At 45.2% G+C, this 21,665-nt stretch overlaps 1 protein-coding gene across 2 annotated transcripts in view; it reads left to right on the top strand.

The window, feature by feature from the left end:
• Positions 1-1,071: 1,071 nt before the first annotated feature.
• Positions 1,072-21,665, top strand: part of Pla2g7 (phospholipase A2 group VII) — a 43,336-nt gene continuing 22,742 nt past the window's right edge. Inside the window, exons 1-3 of one of the 2 annotated variants that reach the window (XM_036167707.1) lie at positions 1,072-1,285; positions 14,723-14,822; positions 20,629-20,771. In XM_036167707.1, the coding sequence (XP_036023600.1) occupies positions 20,678-20,771 (94 nt within the window). In that variant the 5' untranslated portion in view covers positions 1,072-1,285; positions 14,723-14,822; positions 20,629-20,677. The remainder of the gene's footprint in view (positions 1,286-14,722; positions 14,823-20,628; positions 20,772-21,665) is intronic. The other variant, XM_036167705.1, reaches the window with a different exon arrangement.

The following is a 21,665-nucleotide window of genomic DNA, read 5'->3' as shown; positions in this document are numbered from 1 at the left end:
AGGGATGGCATTTCAGGGAAAACAGGGTTGTGTGGCTGACTTTGTGGGGAGATGCAACACGTGTCTACACACCCCAGGAAAGGAATCCAGACAGATCCATACAACAATTTCCCCAGTGTCTAACTTAGTGAACTAATGAGTTTTTATTGGGGCTCCTATCAGGAATATGGGTGAAAGGTTACTTATAAGGAGCAGGAATGAGCAATTGCATCATTGAAAAGGCCACACAGCAGGGGGAGTGGAGGCGGGGAGCCTGGGGACCAGACAGAAGAGCCATTAAAGTTGCAACCCTATAGCTATCTGCATACCTGCAGGTACCTCAGCCTGAGGCCAAATTTTTCTACTCTTCAGCGGTTAAAAGTCTCCAATGTCACCCTGCCTCCATCCCATTGTTTGTTGCTTTTTTAAAATACTTCCGTGGAGGGGCCTTCAAGAATCTTACCAGGTTTTGCTCCCTCCTAGACATGTGACTTTGTTTACCACCGGAGCCTTTTCCCCCTCCCGACCCCACTCCACTCCGCTGCCTCACTCCTGAGGGAATGCTTCTATTTGGAGGGGAAAGCCTTTACAACAAGCTCTAATAACTGAGTTAGATTGAGCTATGAGACAGAACCTTAAAACACGATGACCCTCAAAATCAGCAAGGAAAGGAGGGTATGCAGCCGCAGGCCTTTCCGGTCTGGAGCAGAGTCTACACAAGGAGCGACCTGGGGTTCCGGGGGTACAAAGTATCAAAATGCGGAGTGTGCAGAACATTTCAGATTTCTAAACCGGTGCTCAGTGATTCGGTGAATTTGGTGGATGTGCAGAACAGGATGAAACTAGCAAGATACGTTTGGGGGTGGCACACAGCTCACCGCGTAACAGACCTGGTGAGGCTCGGGCGTCTGACTAGGAACCTAGGAGCCCATCACAGCTTCAGGTAGGCAGGATCCACGAGTGGGCTCTTGAGGAGGTCTAGGTAGGGGCCTGCCCTGGGGCGAGCGCTGTGTGAGCTTGAGCTGCAGCTGCTCAGAACTGGCAGGAGGCCAGGCCACAAGCTCCTCCCTGTCCCTCCTCCACAGCAACCCCGGGGATGGGAGGGGAGGGGAAGGGAGGGTCGAGCCTAAGGATAGATCTTAAGCGCCTGCTCTGCCCACCTCCGAGATACCCCAGCCCCGGGTGAAAACGACTGTCCGGAAACCCGCAGTGTCGGCTGCGAGAGGCTCTTGGATCTGGCTGGCGCTGGTGGCATCGGTGCACCCAGGGCCCCGGGTACCCCGGAGTAACTCAGCGCAGAGCCTAGGTAAGGAGCCCCGGGACCGCCAGCGTCTTGAACTATGGGCTTCTGATGCTATCATCAGGCTGTGGCGGGGACTGGGGAAGAAAGGCAGGGATCGTGGCTGGAACCACAGCGTCCTCCTGTTTGGTTCTGGACTGACCTCGGAGGCTCCCAGGAAACAGGGCTCCGGCATTGTTGAGGGAAGATGTCGGATTCCTTCCGAGAAAGTCACCCTAAGAATTCAGTGCCAACTGGGCGGCAGGTGAACCCGGAGCGTGCAGGGAGATGTTTTGTCTGTAGATCTCATTCTGGGACTCTCACCCATACTTCCTTGTGAGGAATACCCCAGCTTTAAGAAGTCTGAAAATAGAATAATAAAGCCATCTCTCCTTGTTGGAGCATCCTGCTGCTGGCCAGATAAATGCTGGTTATTCCATCCTTTAGGCTGGATTTTTACAAAGCCAAGTAAAACCAGAAAACAGAGGCCATGGTCTTCTTGGGACCCATGGGAATCACTGCTAGGTCCGGGTAAGGAAGGAAGGAAAGAGAGGTGTGCCAGGCTCTTACATACGGCAGTTGTCACCTCTAAAGGACACACAGATTCTGGTTTGGGCGGCACACGTTACCAAATCAGACTTGCACAAATTATCTTTGACCCAAATGAGAACGCAGAGCTGGGAGACTGGTGTATGAGCAGGAGCGGGAAAATGTGTTCCCTGAAGCAAAGACAACGCCAGAGGCTGGCAAGCAGATCTTGGAGTCACATTGAACTCCTGGGTCAGGGCGCCAGAGTAAAAACACAGAGATAGACCTGGCAACCTGGTGCCAGAGAGATGTCAGCGCCCAGGCGGGTTTTTCTCACAGAGGGGACTCGGGGAAGTCTTATGATAGAGAAGGATTGTTGATTTAGCACCCTCAGCATGCGGGCTTCAGCTCCTTGAGGTCAGGCATTGAGAGTGATTTTCCTTTCCCGGACATTTGTGCACAGAACCTTCCCTCCCCACAGTTCCGATACCATCTTTGAACTGCTACCATGGTCTGTCATTCCAGATTGTCGCTGACCTCAGTGACACTGAGGAGGAAGGCTCAACATACTGAGCCACTGAGTGCTTGAGAGGAAGGATGTCAATGATTCTCAGCCACTTATTAAACAATTGAGAAATCAATTCCCTGTGAGGTGTGAAGGGCAGGTCCAGGTTTCCCTCACAACTAGGTAGCTGGCTTTGAACTCTTCCCCACTGTGTCTGCTCACAGGTCGTAAGGAACTCCTACGGACCCAACTAACCGCCCCCCCAATAGTTTGTAAACAAATACAATTTAACATCCACTTTTGATACTGCCTTAGCATAGAGCAGTAAGAGAAGAGACAATGGGGTACTTGGGATGGGGTCCCTGGGAAGAGCTTCTTTAAGGGAGACCCTCGCTCTTATCTTTCCATCCCAGACTGGGTTCCAATTTGCTATATAGCTGAGAACCTTGAACTTTGATCTTTGGTGTCTCAGTCTCCTGAGACGTGGGATCACTAGCCTGTGGCACCCCGCCTGGTCTATTAGGCACTGGGGATCAACCCCAGGGCATGCTGGGCAAGCATTCTACCAACTAAGCTACATCCCCAATCATATTTTTTAAAACATTTTATTTTATGTATATTGGGTGTTGCCTGTATGTCTATGCACCGTGTGTACCTGAGGCCTAAGCGGGGCACCAGAAATCACAGAGATTGGCGCGAGCTGCCATGTGGGTACTGGGAGTTGAACCCAGGTCCTCTACTGGAGCAGCCAGTGCTCTTAACCATGGAGCCATCTCTCAGGGCTCCCCCACCCCCACCACACATGCTCTGTAGGTTAGGCCTATCATTTCTCATGATTCATGATTCACAATTATGAGCCTGACTGACCCACTGACCCTGAGGAACACAGAAACATTTTCATCAAGTAAACCTTGAATGATGCAGTATTAAATAGAAAGAAATGGAATGAGGGAACGATTAGTTTTAAATCACGTTTTTCTGGGATTCTAAGGAAACCTGCCATCTGCTGGCTTGGGTAGAATGTTCCCATTGCCTTTCTCTATAAAGTATGAGCCACCTCTGGCATGCCATCACTGCTGCTGAGAAAAATTGCTTTTCATAATTTATTTAACTTTATTTTATGTGTATTGGTGTGAAATTCCCCTAGAACTGGAGTTACAGATAGTTGGTAGCCGCCATGTGGGTGCTGGGAATTGAACCCAGGTCCTCTGGAAGGGCAGCCAGTGCTCTTTAGTCTCTCCAGCCCCTGCTGTGAAAAAAATTTATGAAAACAACTTCTGACAGTAAACAGAACATGCTCACACAGACTGTATGGCTTTTGTTTTTAAGTAAACTTGGCAGCTGAGGAGGGAAGTTACTATAAGAACACACACTGAATTACTTGGTTCTTGATTCTTAGCAAAAGCTGTGCTCATTCCTTCATTCAGCTATGTCAAAACATCAGTTGCTAGGTGCTGCTCTGTATTTACAGTGCTAGGGAAGCTGAAGCAAGGTAATCTCACACATTCAAGGGCCAGCTTGGACCCTACAAAAAGATCATGTCTCAACAAAAATAGCCATGGGCAGGGGGTATAGCTCAGTGGTAGAGAATTTACCTAGCATTTGCAAATCCTGATTCAGTCTTGAACTCTGGAACAGACAACAGGTAAGGTAGTAGATATAGATAAGATGGATGGATGGATGGATGGATGGATGATGGATGGATGGATGGATGGATGGATGATGGATGGATGGATGGATGGATGATGGATGGATGGATGGATGCTACTGTGTACTAGGGTGTGAATGTGGAACAGTAAGTTAGATACACTTTCTAGTATCAAAGAATTTTGGAGTCAAGAAATGAACAAGGAGTGATCAGAGTGAGTTCAAACGTAATAAATGTTTAGAAGAAAAGCCAAGAGCTGTAGTACAGTGCTATCCATACAGGCTTAAATGTGTAGACATGTGTTGGGCAACTAGCAGGGGCCTGACTTCTTGGATTCAACTCCTCCTTTTTAAAATTTATTTATTTTTATTTTTGTGTATAAATATTTTCCTGCATTCAGGAAGATTGCGTCAGATTCCCTGGAACCATATTTAGTGATGGTTGTGAGCTACTGTGTGGGTGCTGGGAACTGAATGTGGTCCTCTGCAAGAAGTGTGAGGGATCTTAACCATTAAGCCATATCTTCAGCCCTTTGGAGTTTTGAGGAGAGATTTCTCTGAAAAAAATGTCCTTGAGATGGCACCCCGGAAAAAGAAATACTTTTGGCTGAGGGACCTACAGTACAGGTGTGTGGGAATCGAGTGCAATGTACAGAAGGCACACTTGGGAAGGCCAGAGTGGCTGAAGAGGAGAGGGAGAGGAGAGCTGGATGCAAGAAGGAAGGAGAAAGGTGGCTGGGACCAGGTCACCCAGAGTCTTGTAGGCCAAATCAAACAATGCAGGTCTCACTCCAAATAGGACAGCAAGAAGCTGGGTGTGTTCTAGGGAGAGGTGTGAATTCATAGTTCTGTGAGGTTGAACTGGATGTGGTGTGGAGGATGGAGTGTATGGAAGAAGCAGGAGAGGATGTGGCTTTAGATTAGCTGGAGGTAGTAAGTGGCAGAGGGGCACAGCGTAGATTTTGAAAGTGGAGTGAAAGGCTATGTACATAATGTTTCTGTGTCTTAAATTTCCCGCCTCCAAAATGCATCTATCACTGCTGCCCCTGGCCTTCTGTAAAAAACCAGCTAATAAGTATGCTTTAAAAAACATTATGAATGGGTTCCTAAGAGTATGTAAGATCTTATTACTAACACTATTTGCTAATAATGTGTAATTCACACACACACACACACACACACACACACACACACACACACTAAATCACAGCAGAATACAATACAATATGACATTTTGCTCTCTCTGGAACATCAGAAACTATTCAATGAACCATGATAGATCACAATGACCTGAAGGCTAAAACAAGAGCTAATTTCATCTTAAAAGTTGAACATGCTCAAGTAAAATACAAAACTATAACATTTGATATTGGGAACTGGAAAAAAAAAAAAGGAAGTTGAAAAACTCCAGAGGACAAACGAGTCTTTGTCCTGGATAGGGCCATGCCAGTGTCCAAGAGTGCACAGTTCTGCTGAATGGAAACCTCCATGGGGCAGCAGATTTCCCCGGGAGGGCCTGACAAGCACTGAATAGCCTTCCCGGGGCATTCTCTGTCAGAGGACACTCTGCAGCTTCCCTGGCTGATTGCTGACTAAGTTAGAGGTGAGGGTTTTGAAGTTGTTTACTTCACTAGAGAAGGGATGACCCTGCCATGACAGGACAACTCACCACCACATGAGCAACCCTTCTCCTTCCAACCACTTCTCCTTCCTCACTTACTTTGAGGTATAGTTTACAAGAATGAGATGTCCTAGTTCAGAAGAAGAGGGGCCTCTTCCTTATTTGCATTGTGTGCAGTGGAAATGTTAGCTCTCCTGACAGCCTGTGGGCTACATTCTCTTGCTAAATGCCACTAATTAGTCAAGGAGTCGGTGTCTGCCTTTGATCCTCAAGTAGTCAGCCTGCTGATTCAAATTGGTGACAAGATGTGACAATGATTCTGGGACATATCTACCATATTTCCTTAGGATTGGGAGCTTATGGGGACATCGGGAACATCTTTAAGGGAGAGGTCACAATCTCTTCTTTGGCTGTATGTCTTCTGTTGATTCTCTTTCTCTATGGGGACATCGGGGACATCTTTAAGGGAGAGGTCACAATCTCTTCTTTGGCTGTATGTCTTCTGTTGATTCTCTTTCTTTCTCTCTGTCTCTCTCTCTGTCTCTCTGTCTCTCTCACTTTTGTGTGTGGCATATGTGTGCATGTGCATGTGTGCTCCTCTGTGCATGCACATGAGGAAGCCAGGAGTCAATGCCTGTCTCCCACTGTCATACCACACCTTTTTTGGGGGAGGGGGTGTCTGTCTCTTGCTGAACCCACAACTCCCTTATTTAGCTAGACTGGCTGGCTGGGCAGTCTGCAAACCCTTCCTTTCCTGCTTCCACCTTCCAGGGTTCAGACAACAGATGCTCACCACCACACTCTACTCTGTATAAGGGTTCTGGGGATCTGAACTTGGGTCTACATGCTTGTGCTACAAGAAATTCCCAACCGAGCCATCGTCTCATCCTCAAGGGCTGTCGATCTATTTTTGTTTAACTCATATGATGTATGGAAAGGTTCAGTTTCTTGACACCCTTCAAACACCAGTGACTGTTACAGGCAAATGTGCTCACCCTATTTTTCTTGAAAACAGCTAAAATGTGGTGACATTCAGCTCTCATTCCTACATGGAAGCAATCTACTGGAGTGGGAAGCGGATGCTCCTTTGTGGCTGGTCCAGTTTGTCACCATTCCTATTCTGTGGCGTAGGTCTGTTGTCCTCATTTAAGATTCCCATGGACTTCAGATTTTGACATCAGGTCAGAGCTGTCTAGTGCGGCTTGTCTCACTTAGTGCAGTATCCTCCATCAGTAGAGCACAGACCTGCATCTTGCTAACTGTTGAAAGGCTCCATTAGTCCATTACTGAAGTCTGAGTCCACCTAGCAAATGGCTAAGACCCTCTGTGCAGAACTGTATCTGTCAGGAACCACATGAGTTCTCCATATTTCTCCAGCAGCTCCTGCCACTTGTCCTGACCCTTTGTCCTTCAGGTTACTGTATTGTACAGTTATTGTATCCTTGCATAAACATTCATTGGCTAAAATCCGTAAATCTCCACCAATTAATAGACTGCCAACTGTCTAGCAGGTACAAGGTACAGTGGGAAGTTGGCTTTCCTCTCTCTGGGATGTTATTGTGCTTTGGTTATGCACCTTGGGATGTCTTTTTTTTCCAGAGCTGAGGACCAAACCCAGGGCCTTATGCTTGCTAGGCAAGCGCTCTACCACTGAGCTAAATCCCCAACCCCTGGGATGTCTTTAGGTTGTACTGGATTGGTTTATTTTTGCCATTTCCTTATTCTTTTTCACTCATTTTTAGGACTTATTTTTCCAGCTTGATTGTTCCTGAGTCCTTAGCAAAACCAAGAAATATATAGTGGTATTGCTGGAAGTTTCTCCAGTCCCACCCACCCCACAGTCCTGCAGCTGCTTATAAAATAATCACTCATAGAGGCTTAATACTAATTCCAAATTGTATGGCCTATGGCCCAGGCTTCTTGCTAGCTAGTTTTTTGATCATAAATTAACCCATTTCTATTAATCCATGTTTTGCCATGTGGCCATGGTGTTACCTGCTCTCTCATATCTTGCTTCTCCTGGTGGCAGCTTACAGCATCTCCCCTAACTCTGCCTTTCTCCTTTCTCTATCCCTCTTGGATCTCCTGCCTGGCTCCATCCTGCCCTGACATAGGGCAATGCAGCTTTATTTATTAACCAATTGGAGCAACACATATTCACAGCATACAGAAAGACAGACATCCCACAGCATACAGAAAGACAGACATCCCACAGCATACAGAAAGACAGACATCCCACAGCATACAGAAAGACAGACATCCCACAGCATACAGAAAGAAAGACATCCCACAGCATACAGAAAGAAAGACATCCCACAGCACGGTGGCTTTCAACTGACAATGATTCTTGCTTTCCCATGAGATATTTGACAAATATCCACATACACAAACACAAAGCTGGTTGTGGAGTATACTGTTGACATGTAGTGGATAGAGGCCAGAGATGCTGCTGTAAATATCCTATGAGGCACAGGCCACCCCCACAACCATGATTCGTCAGCTGGAAATGCCAGGCATGAGAAGGTTAAGAACTCCTGTTTTAGAGGTGGGGTCTAAGTTCAGATTCTGGCTTCGCTGTCTCCTGTCTCTGTGATGTTGGCCACATCATTTAGCCCTACACCTCCACCCTGTCTCTGTTTTCTCTTGAGTGCATTGAGTTCTGCAGAGGTCATTTGTACAAAACACTTAGGATGTTGCATGGTATTGTCAATTATCATTACTGGCAACTGTCACATAGATGCTTTTATAGTTTCCCTTTTCTCATTTCACCTCATATATATATGAGCCATCATCAAGACCTGTGGGTAAAGTCTGGGAGTTGGTACTTATTTTTTAACCTCATCTGACAGGTAGGCATCTGTGCACTTGAGTATCTGAAGACTCTGTTAAGAGATCTCAGAACTCCCTTCCCTTTATGACCCCCACTATAGCAGAACCCCTTCCCAACCTATGATCTCAGTCACTCATGGTCAAATGATGGCCACGAAGTATGAAGTGGAAAATCCCCCAAATAAACAATTCATGAATGTTAAGTTGTGTACCATTCTGAGTAGGATAATGAAACATCATGATACCCAGCTCCACTCAGCCCAGCCTGCTCAGAATGCGAACCACCTTTTGCCCAGTGTGTCTGCACTGTGTACACCCCCCACCCGTTAATCACTTAGCAGCTGTCTTGGTTACCAGATGAACTGTCGTGTGTTTGAGGAATCCTGGATGTTATTTCTGATAGCCCCAAAGAGGAACCAGAATATAAAGCATGGAAGGACAGACTAACTCAGGCTCTATGTTGTGTGATTTTTTTTTCCCCCTGTGGAGGCATGAACAAAACCTGGACATTTGCCCACTGGACACAGGGGTTTTCATTTTTTAAATTTATATAATTTTATTTTATGTGTATGGGTGTTTTGCTTACATGTATGTTTGTGCACCATAAGCATGCCTGATGCCTGTGGAATTTTGAAGAGGGTGTCAGGTCCTTGAGGAATAGAGTTACAGATAGTTGTGAGCTGCCTTGTAGGTGCTGGGAGTCAAACCTGAGTTCTCTGGAAAAGCAACCATTTGCTTTTAAATACTGCCCCCATCTCTCTAGTCCCTGGGTGCATGTATTTACCACAAGTAGCTGTGTTTTCATAACAGCAAAGAGCTGTATTTTAGTTTCTTTTTCTTTTTTGGTTTTTTGAGACAGGATTTCTCTGTGTAGCACTGGCTCTCCTGGAACTCACTTTGTAGATCAGGCTGACCTCAACTCACAGAGATCTACCTGCCTCTGCCTCCCAAGTGCTGGAATTAAAGGTGTGTGCCACCAACTCTGGCTAGTTTCCTTTTCTTGACCACAGTTCTTTTCTCATGTTGTGAAATGATTACACAAGAATCATATGAACTGTCCCCAAACTTCTGCAGAAGTTTCATGATTCTTATCCCTTTGAGGTAATGTGACATTAAGTTCTGGGTTCATGAGATAATGAGATAGGGATGGACAAAGTGTTAAGAAACTATCTAACTGTTCTCTTTCTTAGTTTTGATATTAGCAAATATTGGGCAGGAATTGTTTTGCTGATTTAAAAAAAAAAAACCCACACACACACCAGGTATTTAAGTGGGAATGAGAAAGTCCAATCCCAATCACAAACTGTCCTTGTTTTAGCATCCCTAGAAGGGTACCATTAGCAGTGTTCAACTCCCAAGTCACAGTTAAGGTAGCTGTTATAAATGAACCAATTATTGGGGCTGGAGAGATGGCTCAACAGTTAAGAGCATTGGCTGCTCTTCCAGAGGCCCCAGGTTCAATTCCCAGCACCCATATGGCAGCTCACAACTGTCTGTAACTCCTGTTCCAGGGGATCCAACACCCTCGCACAGACATACATGCAGGAAAACACCTGCATATAAGATTAAAAAAAAAAATGAACAGCCGAGTGTGGTAGCTCATACCTTTAACACTAGAACTCGGGAGGCAGAGGCAGGCAGATCTCTGTGAGTTTGAGGCCAGCCTGGACTACAAAGCAAGTCCAGGACAGCCAGGATTGTTACACAGAAAAACCCTGTCTCGGAAAAACCACTTAATTAATAAATAGTTATAAAATAACAAAAATAAATGAACCAATTATTTATGTTTTCTTTTTGGCCAGGTACCTGGACAATATGAAATGGCATTTCTTTCTTTTGTGTGTATGTGCACTTAGTGTATGTGTGCAGGTGTGCAGTATATTGGCACATGTGTACACAAGCCATGTAGAGACCAGAGAACAGCCTCAGGAGTCATTCTGTGGGAGCCGGACATCTTGTGTTTTAGGAAGGGTCGTATTAGTTTGGAGCTCATTGGTCTAGGCTCAGCTGTCTGGCTGTGGAGCTCCAAGCATCTTCCTGTCTCTCCCTCTGTGGTGTGGGATTACAAAGGTGTGCCAGTGTGCCTGTACTCTCAGGGATCCAACTCCAGTCCTTGTCCTCATAATGCGAGCCACCTTCTCAGCCACTGTTTCTTCCTCATTAAACAAGATGCAGTTGTTCCAGCTTCCTTGTGGATCAGAGGCTCTTTTTGTTAGTTAGTTGTTTGTTTCCAGACAGGGTTTCCCTGTGTAGCCCTGTCTGTACTGGAACTCACTCTGTAGACCAGGCTGGCCATTAACTCAAGACACCCGCCTGCCTCTGCCTCTCTAGTGCTGAGATTAAAGGCATGTGCCACCACACCCAGCTGGACCAGGGGTTCTTAATCTCAGTCATTGATGATTTGGGGTATCTGTATATGGTGGGGGGCAGTCTGTGCATTGAGAATATTTAACAGCATGCTGGGCCTCTGCCCGTTCTATGTCAGTAGCAGCCCCCTGACAACAGAGACAATCAAAGACATATCTTGATATTTCCAGTGTCTTTGGGGAAACAAAATCAGCCTGGTTTCAAATTGCTAGACAAGCTGTTTACATCATCATATCCAAAGGAGAAGATTCTTATCTCCCTTGCCTATTCAGCCCGGTACTGAATCAAGTTTTGAGATAACTAAACTGTTTTATTAGATTTTAGTCCAAGTTAAGCCTGCCTATTATCTGCTCATACATCTTGCACAGCAAATTTACAAGTGCTACATTAGTTTTCTGTGGCTGCCGTAACAATTTGCCATTTAGTGGTTCAGAGCATGTTCTGGTTGGGTTGTGGAATGTCCCCCAGGGGTTTGTCTTTTGAAGGCTCCTTGCTAACAGAGCATGTTCTGGTTGGGTTGTGGAATATCCCCCAGGGGTTTGTCTTTTGAAGGCTCCTTGCTAACAGAGCATGTTCTGGTTGGGTTGTGGAATGTCCCCCATGGGTTTGTCTTTGAAGGCTCCTTCCCAACTGAAGTTGCTGTTTTGGAAGACCATGGAACATTTAGGGGGTGGAGCCTAACTGGAAGGAGTGGATCACTAGGGGTGGATTTTGAAGGGTGAGCCCAACTTCTGCTTCTTCTCACTTCTGACTTCCCAATCTGCCATATGAACAGCCTTACTCCTCCTCCAGTTACTGCCCCCCACTCCATCTGTTTCATACATTGTTTTGTCTGAAATCAGGGATTATTCTCTTCTTATATTTTACTTTAAACATAAACACTTTTTAAATTAGTTCTTATTGAAGCAACATATCTTATTGTAAAAAATGATACATACTTTTTTATTTTTTTAAGAAAAGTTGGAGTTTGTTAAACAGTTTTATGGACTTGATGAGAGAGGGGGAGAAAGATGATAGATAGATAGATAGAAAAATGGATAGATAGATAAGTAGATAGGGTGTGCTTGGAGGCCAGAAGAAGATGTCAGGTGCCCACCACTGCTCTATCCCTCTCCACCTTAGTCCTCTTAGGCAGGGTCTCTATTGAGCCTACAGCTAGACCAGCAGTCAGCAAGCCCCGGTGAGCCTCCTGGCTCTGCCTCAGACAGTGCTGACACTCCTGGCATGTACATCGCCACGCTAGGCTTCTTCTGTAGGTGTGAGGATCTAAATGTAGGCCCTCACGCTTTCAGAGAAAAACACTCCTATCCACCGAGACCTACCTCCAGCCCCCAAATTGCTTTCAGAAAACGTACTGCATACACCTATTAGCATGGCTGACTTTGTTTCTATTTCAGAGTCTTGAGGAGATGCTCTGTTCCTGGGCTTTGATCTACCCAATGATGCTTCTGCACCTACCTGCTTCCTTCCTTCTCAAAGAACAGGCTGCATGTTTGTGTGGTGCTCGCCTGCGGTGGTGGTTTAGAAAAGGGCGGTGGTGGTTTAGAAAAGGGCTTCTGCAGGTGTGATTCTGAAGACTATGAAGTGATCATTTTGTGGGCCGGGGAGAAAGCTCTGTGGAAGAGTTCTTGCTGAGTAGGCAAGAGGCCCCCAGATCTATTCCCAGTACCGCTAAACAAGTGAAAACAGACATATTGTATTCTCTAGTTCTAAGAGAATGTCCCAAGTCACCACCCAAAATGTAAAATTTTTAGCCAACTCTTATCTGCAGGCAGAGAGCTTGAAGAGCCTTGGGAGTTACAGCCTCCTACAAAGGGTTCCACTGTGTTCCACTGTATAAAAGCCTTTGGGGCTGCAGCCATCTCCCACAGGTTTCAGTGACCCTTGGAAGGTTGAAGCAGCCTGTGTCCGGGGAAGCCAAGGACATCTGCCTGTTTATACTAGCGCTTTGTTGGGAAAAGCAGGAAGCTCTGGTTGCTACTTTGTAGCCTGGGGAACTTTGGGTCATGTTTATTTAAAATATGTAATACTTTCAAAGGGGTTGGCAGTGCCTTCCAGCAAAATCACAAAAACAAGAAAACAGCACAGACAAAATAAGATAGGCAAACAGACCAGAAGCCAGAGGAATATAAGTACCACCCATCCCCAGGCACATAGACCATCAAGAGATTTTCAAACGTAAAGTTTGTTAGACCCAAGCTGGGGAGTGGACCAGAAAAAGATTTCTTTATGGTAGTGGGGCTGGAAGCCAGAGCCGTGTTACCGTCCCAGCCCTCTTAAAAGCAGCAGAGATGAATGCAAAGTAAAGGTGTGAATTAAGGATGGCCTTGAGAGGCTGCACAGGCCCTGAAGAAGCTGAGGTCAGTGGCAAGGAGCTCAAGATCCCCAGACATACAGGGATGGTGAGAAAGGAGACAACTTGGAGGGAGGGTCACTTGACGTCTGTGGCTCCGACAGTCCCTGTTCTGAGAAGATAATGTTTTCATTTGTAAGGGATGGGAAGTCATGTGGAAAGAAGAGAGAGAGAGTAGCTGAGCAGGGAGATGTGAGCCAGATGAGTCAGGAAGAGTGCCTTGAGTTCCCCATGACATATATGGGGTGCTCAGGACATACCACTCAACTGTGCATCCCATATCCCCGAAGGCTGGAGCATGCACACACTGCTAGACTAAAGACACAGACACGAGTCTGCAGGGCGGAAGTCATCCCCGTGTTAGCCCAGTGGATATGCGTGCTACACCTGATGGGCGAAAAGCCGCCATGGCCGAGTGCAGTGGGAAACACTAGCTGCAGGACAGAAGTCCAGCAGTTTCCTGATGTTCTGTTTCCCTCGCTGGGATGTAGTCTTCCCATAGAAGCCAGCCATGTACTTAGTACTCTGAGCATTACAGGTTGAGGGTGCTGAATACCTGAGATGAGGGATGTGGTCCTTGGGTACCACAGTTACTACTCACCATGAAAAGACGTGTGAGCACATCATGAGAGAAGAATTAACAGAGGCATGGACACACTGCAGTGGGCATGATGGGCAGTGAGGTGGGGGCTCCAACTAGAGAAGGCAGGGACGGTATCTTGGAGGAAAAGCACTGGCTTCACTGATGGGGTCGTATGTTGAAAGCAAGTATGATGTGTACTTGTTAGAAGGTGGATGGTCTATTGATGAATCCATGTATCTTGATAAATCTAAAACCAAAACAAAACATATGCTTAACAAAAGGGCTTATGGTTTAGCTTTCTCTCCTCTCCTCTCCTCTTCCTTCCCCCTCCCTGAGTGTATGTTGTTGCTAAGACAACCACTTATGTAGCATAGGCTGGTCTTGGGAACTAACCATATAGCTAAGGGTGACCTTGAACTCCCATTATTCGGCATGTTATCCTTGCTTTTTTGTTTGTTTTTGTTTCTTATGCAGGATCTCACTCTAGAGTCTAGGCTAGCTTGGAATTCACTAGGGAGACCAGGTTGGTCTTGAATTTGGGACAGTCCTCCTGCCTCAGCCTCCTGAGTGCTGGACATGGCAAGCATGTTGGCCCAGCCTGTTATTTTCCTGATAGTTTTCAACCCACTTCGTTCTCAGTGTGTGTTTTCATCCCCTCTCCCATGCCAGCTTGGTACTGTTGGCTATGAGCTGTTCTTCCTGATGTCGTCTGCTGAGTCTCAGGTAGGAGCAGTTTTACTTCCCAAGGGACACTCTCTTTTTGCTTACCATGACTTGTCGGCAGACAGGGAATGCCAAGTACACGTTAAAACAAAAAGACAAGAAAACCAACCATTGTCCTTTCCCTAGAAGTGATCACAGAAAACACTCTGGGATTGTATTTATCTAGATTTTTTTTCTGTTTATGTAGAAATTATATGTTTTAAATAGAAACAAGACCATGCCACATTAACATTTTTTTTCAAATATGTATCAGAGTGTTGGGCTTATTCCTTCAACTCTAAAGGCTGCCATTCATATGACCTTGTCAGATGTCATCAGTGGTGCCGCCCAGTGACTCCATGATGTAAGAAACAGAGACCACTCGAAGCATGGAGCCGGACAGTGCTGTGCACAGTAGGTACTAAGTAGGTAGGCATTTATATCTCCCATTACATTTTTAAGTTTCATAACCACTTACCCAATTTGGGATTCCAGAAGTCTCAATGGAAGGCAAAATGCCTCTTTGCTTGTGGAGTTCTTGTCTTATGTGGAAACAAAACAAAACCCAAACCAACAAGTTGAGATACAGAAAACATCCTGCCCACGTCGCCTCAGCCTGCTGTGCTGCTTTCGGCAGAACGCTTGTTGATCTTCTGGAAACAGGAATCAGGCTTCTTCACATACCTTCCTGCTCTGTGGGACTCTGCTTGAAGTTTTGTCTTGTTTTTAAGTCGTGTGTGTGTGTGTGTGTGTGTGTGTGTGTGTGTGAGAGAGAGAGAGAGAGAGAGAGAGAGAGAGAGAGAGAGAGAGCGAGCCAGAGGTGGACCTCAGGTGTCTACTGCTATCACTATTGACCTTTTTTTCTTGAGACAGCTTCCCACAAATTACATTCACTGACTGGCTACACTGACTGGGCAGCCAGCTCCAGGAATCTACCAGTCTTCGCTTCATCTCTGCTCTCCCCCCTCACCCCGCCCCGTGCTAGGGTCACATGGTTCATTAATGTCTTAGGCACGGTTTCTATTTCTGTGATAAAACCAAAAGCAAAGTGAGTGGGAAAGAGTTTATCAGGCTTAGATATCCCAGATCACAGTCCATCAAGGGAAACCAAGGCAGGAACTCAAGATCAAGATGGGAACGGATGTGGAGGCCACTGCTATGTCTAGGTTTGTGCCAAGTCGATTTAAAAACCAACCAGCACCATCACCATGCTTTTACGTAGGTGCTAAGGATCCAAACTCAGGCCCTCATGCTTTCAGGGAAGGCACATCACCTACTGAGCTAACCTACCACCTTGATGCAGAGGTGTTCTTAAAAACTGAATACTTCCAACAGTGGCAGCATTGTAGCCAATTAGATTTATCCAAGGTAGGATTATTACTAATTGGAAAAAAATCCCTAAAATTGGGTAAATGACTACATGAGCAAATGAATATAGAAAAGCAAATGAATATAGAAAATGTGAGTGAGCTAGTCATGCTTTTTTGAAAGGATCAGTGCTTTGAGGATAAAATTAGAGGTCTGGTATGGTGGGGCAAGGGAGAAACTATGTAACAAGTAAATGGTACTATTGTTCCTTTGCAACAGTTTCCAAACACTGCAGGGAGGGGGAGGGGTTGGCTGTGCCAGATGCCTAGGCAGCCTCCGGAGGACAGATGTCCTGGGAAGGGTTCCCAACTTCTGCCCTGCTCCATGTGAGCACCTAAGGTGATGGCCCTGGAGAGTAGAGCATCCCTATTCTGCCTGAGGACTCTGAAGAGGACATTTGCTGTCTCTAACACTTCTTTGGGTTGTTGGTGAGAACATGCCGTGGAGATCAAGACACTGCAGGCAGGCTAGCCTTTGCCTAGAGTACCTTTGCGTGCCCCAGCACACTCATCTCCATGTGCTCTGCCTTCCTCTTTATCTCCCGATCCCAGGGATCTTCCAAAGGGATCGAATGGCCCTCTCCTTTCTTAGTAAAGCTAAAAAAGACCAGGAGTGGAATATTCTAGAGCTTTAATTTAAGTAGATCAAGAAGCTTAGAACTCCAGTGATGAACTATAGCTACTTACAAGTTAGATGCTATAACAGAGGCTCTTTGTAGGAGACAGCAAGCTGAGCTATATCCTGGTTTGTGCCAACCCCCAACTGTTTATTTGGAAGACCCCATAGCTATTCCTCAGGACTCAGAATCTGTGCTCTGCAGTTTCTAAGGGTCTCTGCACATTGCTCCAAATATAATGAAAGCAAGTCTCATCCTCGTTAGAGCGTGGCTTACTTCAGAACCAAGGCATCTGTCGATCTAGGTTAGCATCTAGGTTAGCATACGATGACCATCGCATCCTTTACCTGGTTGTTTTCTTCATTCGTTTTAGGATACTGTGGTTTAGAGTAAACCAGCTCGACCTCCCAAGTTTGGATGTTTTAGTTAAAAACAAGGAGTAGGGACTGGAGAGATGGCTCAGGGCTTAAGAGCGCTGCTCTCCCAATGAACTCAGGTTCAGTTCTCGTAACTCTTGCTAGTCAGTTCACTATCACCCGTAACTCCAGCAAGAGGGGTTCAGACCCTCTCCTGGTCTCAAAGGATACTGCAACTCATATGCACGCATGCACACACACACACACACTTTAAAATAAAACAAGGACTCAGGCTTTCTGGGAGCAACCTTTGCCCCCAACACTTCCTAGCTATTTGATTTGGACAAGTCAATCAAATCCTCATGCCTGGTTCCTCTGCTGAGGCATGTGGAAATCTCACATAATTTGGTGGTGACTTCATAGGATGCTTTGTTCTGGGGACAGGGCAAAACTGCTGGAATGTTGTAAGCCTTCATGAGTTAGCAGTGTTGGGGCTAGAGAGATGGCTTGGTGGGTCGACACCTTCTGTTTTGGCACAGGGCCAGCATCCAGTCCCAGCACCCATGTGACAGCTTGCAACCATCTCTAATTCCCAATTCCAGGAGGTGAGATGGTGTCTTCCGGCCCACTCAAGATCCAGTCACACATGTGACACACACACACACACACACACACACACACACACACACACGCAAAATATTTTCTGTTACACATAAAATAAAAAATAAAATCTTAGTGATATTATTATGGGTTCAGTAGCTGTTTGTTTTGAGGAATTTAGTATTATTTTTAAATACAATGACATTGTTGTGCTGTGTACCAACATGAACAGATACCTATATTTTCAAATTAAAATTAAAATAAACAAAATTTAAAACTAACTATATATATTTATACACAATACAGATCTATATGTATGTCTGTGTTTATATCCATGTATGTTTTGTGTGTGTGTACATGAATTTAACCACAGAAATACATCTAGAAAAAGACTGTTAGCAAATCATTATAAAGAAGAAAAACTTATTCTTTTATTTACTTTATCCTATTATCTTTGGATTTTTAAAAATCATGTGCTTTCTGATTAATTAATAAGACTGAAATAAGACAAAACAAAATTAGTCAAAATTATAAACAACTCTGGAGTATTAAACTATGCATACTTTTTCCTGACCAGAAAAAGCAAGTAGTTGAATAGACAAATACAGCCATTCTGTAAAAACTCCAGAGACAGTTTTCCCAGCTGATTAGCATTGGCTTGTTTGTTAGCATTTGGTGGTAAGATCCAATTTTACTACAAATGGTGTCTTGGAATCCTTCTGAATACCTTTTGCTCTGAATTGGTTCCATGTCATTTAAGAGGCTTTGAATGTCTGAGCAGTTCCTTTCCTATAACGTATGTGCTCATCTTGCATTCGAGTCCCATTTATAAGCTATTTTAGGCCAATGATTGTATCAAATTCTTCAGGATTCCCAATTGCTTCCATCGTGGAAAGTATATACAATATTTGCTTGATAAATACCCTTGGATTAAATGGCTGGGATCTGGTATTAGAATAAAGCCATTTGATGCTGCAAAAGCCATTAACAACCTAGAAATTTTAATGCTTTTATGCAACAAAAGCATATTTCTTATCCATGGAAGGCTGCACACATTGGAAAAGCTCTTTTCTGCCTATCGACTAGGGATCTAGACTTCTCAGGCTAGAGCCTCTACGGCTATAACCTGACTTCTGAGTTTTGTGTTGGAAAAAGCAAGGGAGAGAGGAGACACATTGTCCCAAGTGTCTCAGACCAATGCTTTTCAGGTGTCCATTAATCAGGAATTAGTGTCCAGACTGCATTCCAACCATAAGAGAGACCAGGATGTGCAGGGGACAAAGGGGGCATGAAGAAGGGGAAAATAATCACGGCATCTGGTTAGTGCCTCCTTCAAGGCAGCAGAATTGAATTCATGTGGACTGTGAGGCTTGTTTCAGTGTGTGTTGGAAACCATGTATGTCAGAAACTGTTAGGGTTCCTATCTGTTTAAGCAGGCATTTATTTAGTGCCTACTGTATACCAGATACTAGTCTAGGACTTTGGAAGACAGTAGTGGAGTGGAGTCCAGACTTCTCACACTGAAAGAGCTGAGTTTCTAGAGCAAGTTAATAAACCAATAATGCAGAGTTTGTCATATGGTAACAAATATTGCAGGAGTATACATGGGGCATTGGACCTGTACTGGTGTGGGGAAGTAGTGTGGGGCTCCATTTTAAATGGATAGATCAGGAAAAATTCACTGTAAAGGTAACTGGGGCAAAAACCTAGAGATAAGAGTCATTTGGTTGTCAAGGCAGAGATCCTTGCTGTGGGAATAAGCACAGACTTTGGGGTGGGGTGGGGAGGTCAGGATACCTGGTATATTTGGCAGGAGGCCGGGAAGCCAGGGTGGAGACAGCAGGTGTGCAATTAGAGAGGACAGAGGTAAGGTTTCAAGTCCGTTGAGTATAGACCAGACAGCCATGTATGATACTTTGCTGTATGACATATGAAGTCAATGAGAAATAATGCAGCCATCTGTAATTATATTGGGTTTAGACTTTCGGGCTGGGACAAAAGCAGAGAGACAATGTTGCCAACATTCAAATGAGAGGTAATGGTGCCAGTTCCACCAACTCCTCCCAAAGCTGAAGGGACACATTTTAGTTCTAGGTTTTTTTTTTTTTTTAAATCTAGATCTGTCTGTCTGTCTACCTACATCTATCTATTTATCTATCTGTCTGTCTATATCTATCTATCTATCTATCTATCTATCATCTATCTATTTATTTTTGAGACAGTCTCATGTCATCCATGCTGGTGTTGAACTTGATATGTAGCTAAGGATGACCTTGAACTTCTCCTCCGCTCTACCTTTCAAGTACTGGGATCACAGGCATGTGGCACCAGGCCTGGTTTATGCTGTGCTGGGATTGGACCCAGGGCTTCTGGAATGCTAAACAAACACTCTCCCAGCTGAGCTAAGTCCCTTGCCTGGAGAGATTCACATTAAGGGGGAAATTAGTTCACAAATATGAGTGCCTTTTTTGTTTTGTTTTGTTTGTTGGTTTTTTGAGATGGGGTTTTTCTGATAGCTCTGGCTGTCCTAGAACTGGCTTTGTAGATCAGGCCAGTCTCCAACCCACAGAGATCTGCTTGCCTCTGCCTCCTGAGTGCTGGGATTAAAGGCGTGAGCCTCCATCCCTGGGCAGTACCTTTTGCTAATAAGGTGTTTGTGTATGGGCCTAACTGCAACGTTGCTTCTACTATCTCAACTCTGATAGTCTATCATTTCATCAATCCATTGATTTAGAAAATGTTTCTCCATTACAGCATCCTCTGGGGGCCAACAATTTAGACCTGACGTCTGCTTTCCAGAAACTTAGTGTGGTAGGACACACACACACACACACACACACACACACACACACACACACACGGCACCCAGTTGTACCACTTACATCAAAACCAACCACAACAGAGCAATATAATCACAATAGAAACTGGCATGGAAACATTACCCAGAGCCCACTAACTGCTGCTAAGTATCTGTACAAGATATGCCTTTGGGCATAATGACGAGGAGGACAGATTTGTTATAATTATTATGATTTGATGTTTCCCTTTATAACCAAATGGCACTGTAATAAAATCAGAGCAAATCATATTTAACTGTCTCAAAATGTCTATGCTCTGTCATCCATCAGTGTAAAGGATTCTGCCAATTCAGTACCTGTCTAAACGACAGCTCTGAAAAAACAATGTATGTTTCATTATTAACCAGCATCGCTGAGACCCCAGGCTCACTGATTGACAGCCACTTAAATCCTCCTCGGTACATTCACTGCATGGTTTTTTTTTTTTTTTCTTTTAGCTATCTGCTCTGAAGAACATTAAAGGGAAGCCACTGCTCAGCTCCCAAGATGGCACTGCTTGAACAGCGTGCACTTTTCTGCCTCCTCTGCTGCCTCCCACTGGTGCGTCCTTTCCACTGGCAGGATGACTTTAGGTCATCAGGTAAGAGACATCAAACTCCAAGTGACTTCAGGCTGCTGCACGTTTTGATGTGTGAGAAAGTCCTTTTAAGAAGCCTTTGTGTGGGGGCTGGGAAGATGACCCCGGTGATAAAATGCCTGCTATGTCAGCTTGAGGACCTGAATTGAATCCCCAACCCTGATGTTAAGACATTTTCAGTGTTGTGGTGGGGTGGTGGGCAGAGTCGGGGGGGGGGTCCCTGAAATTTACTGGCAAACCATCCTAGATGACTTGATGAGCTTCAGGTGCAGTGAGAGATCCTGCCTCAAAAAAGCAAAGACAGAGGGTGATTATAAAAGACGCTGTTCATCGATCTCTGGCTTCTACAATCATGTACACACATATGCATGTACACCTGAGCATGCATGTCTGCATGCACACACTAACAAGGGCTTAACACACACACACACACACACACACACACACACACACACACACACACAGGCATGCAAATACATTCAGGGAAATAACTCATCCTGAGGTAGGGAGGGGCCTCACTCTTATCTCTTTATGACCCAAACTGAACAAGCATGTGTTTTCTTGTCTTGCTACGACCATGGAAAATGCCCCCAGACACCTCCACCTCACCTCTTCCACTGCCTCTATCTAGCTCCTACCAGGCACAGGAGCACACCTGCCATGGCGTTTACAAGGCAATCTTCAACCCTGCTAGTGTCTTGACAAACAAGCTTAGTCCTGGGGAGGTGGAGAGGTATGTGAGAAGATAACAATCTGGACTCTTGAGGTCCTAAGGGATGTGACTGTTTCTACCTCAGTATGAGGAGAAATGGAGGCAAGTAGATCCTGGAACTCCGGGGAGTTTGGACATGCTCACTTTCTCCCTTCAGTTGTGTTAAGGAGGGGATAAAGGAGGAG

This window comes from Onychomys torridus, chromosome 18, assembly GCF_903995425.1.
Source record: "Onychomys torridus chromosome 18, mOncTor1.1, whole genome shotgun sequence".
In the NCBI taxonomy this organism is placed as follows: domain Eukaryota; kingdom Metazoa; phylum Chordata; class Mammalia; order Rodentia; family Cricetidae; genus Onychomys; species Onychomys torridus.
The sequence above is the reverse complement of the archived record's forward strand: the minus strand, read 5'-3'. Positions and strand labels throughout refer to the sequence as shown.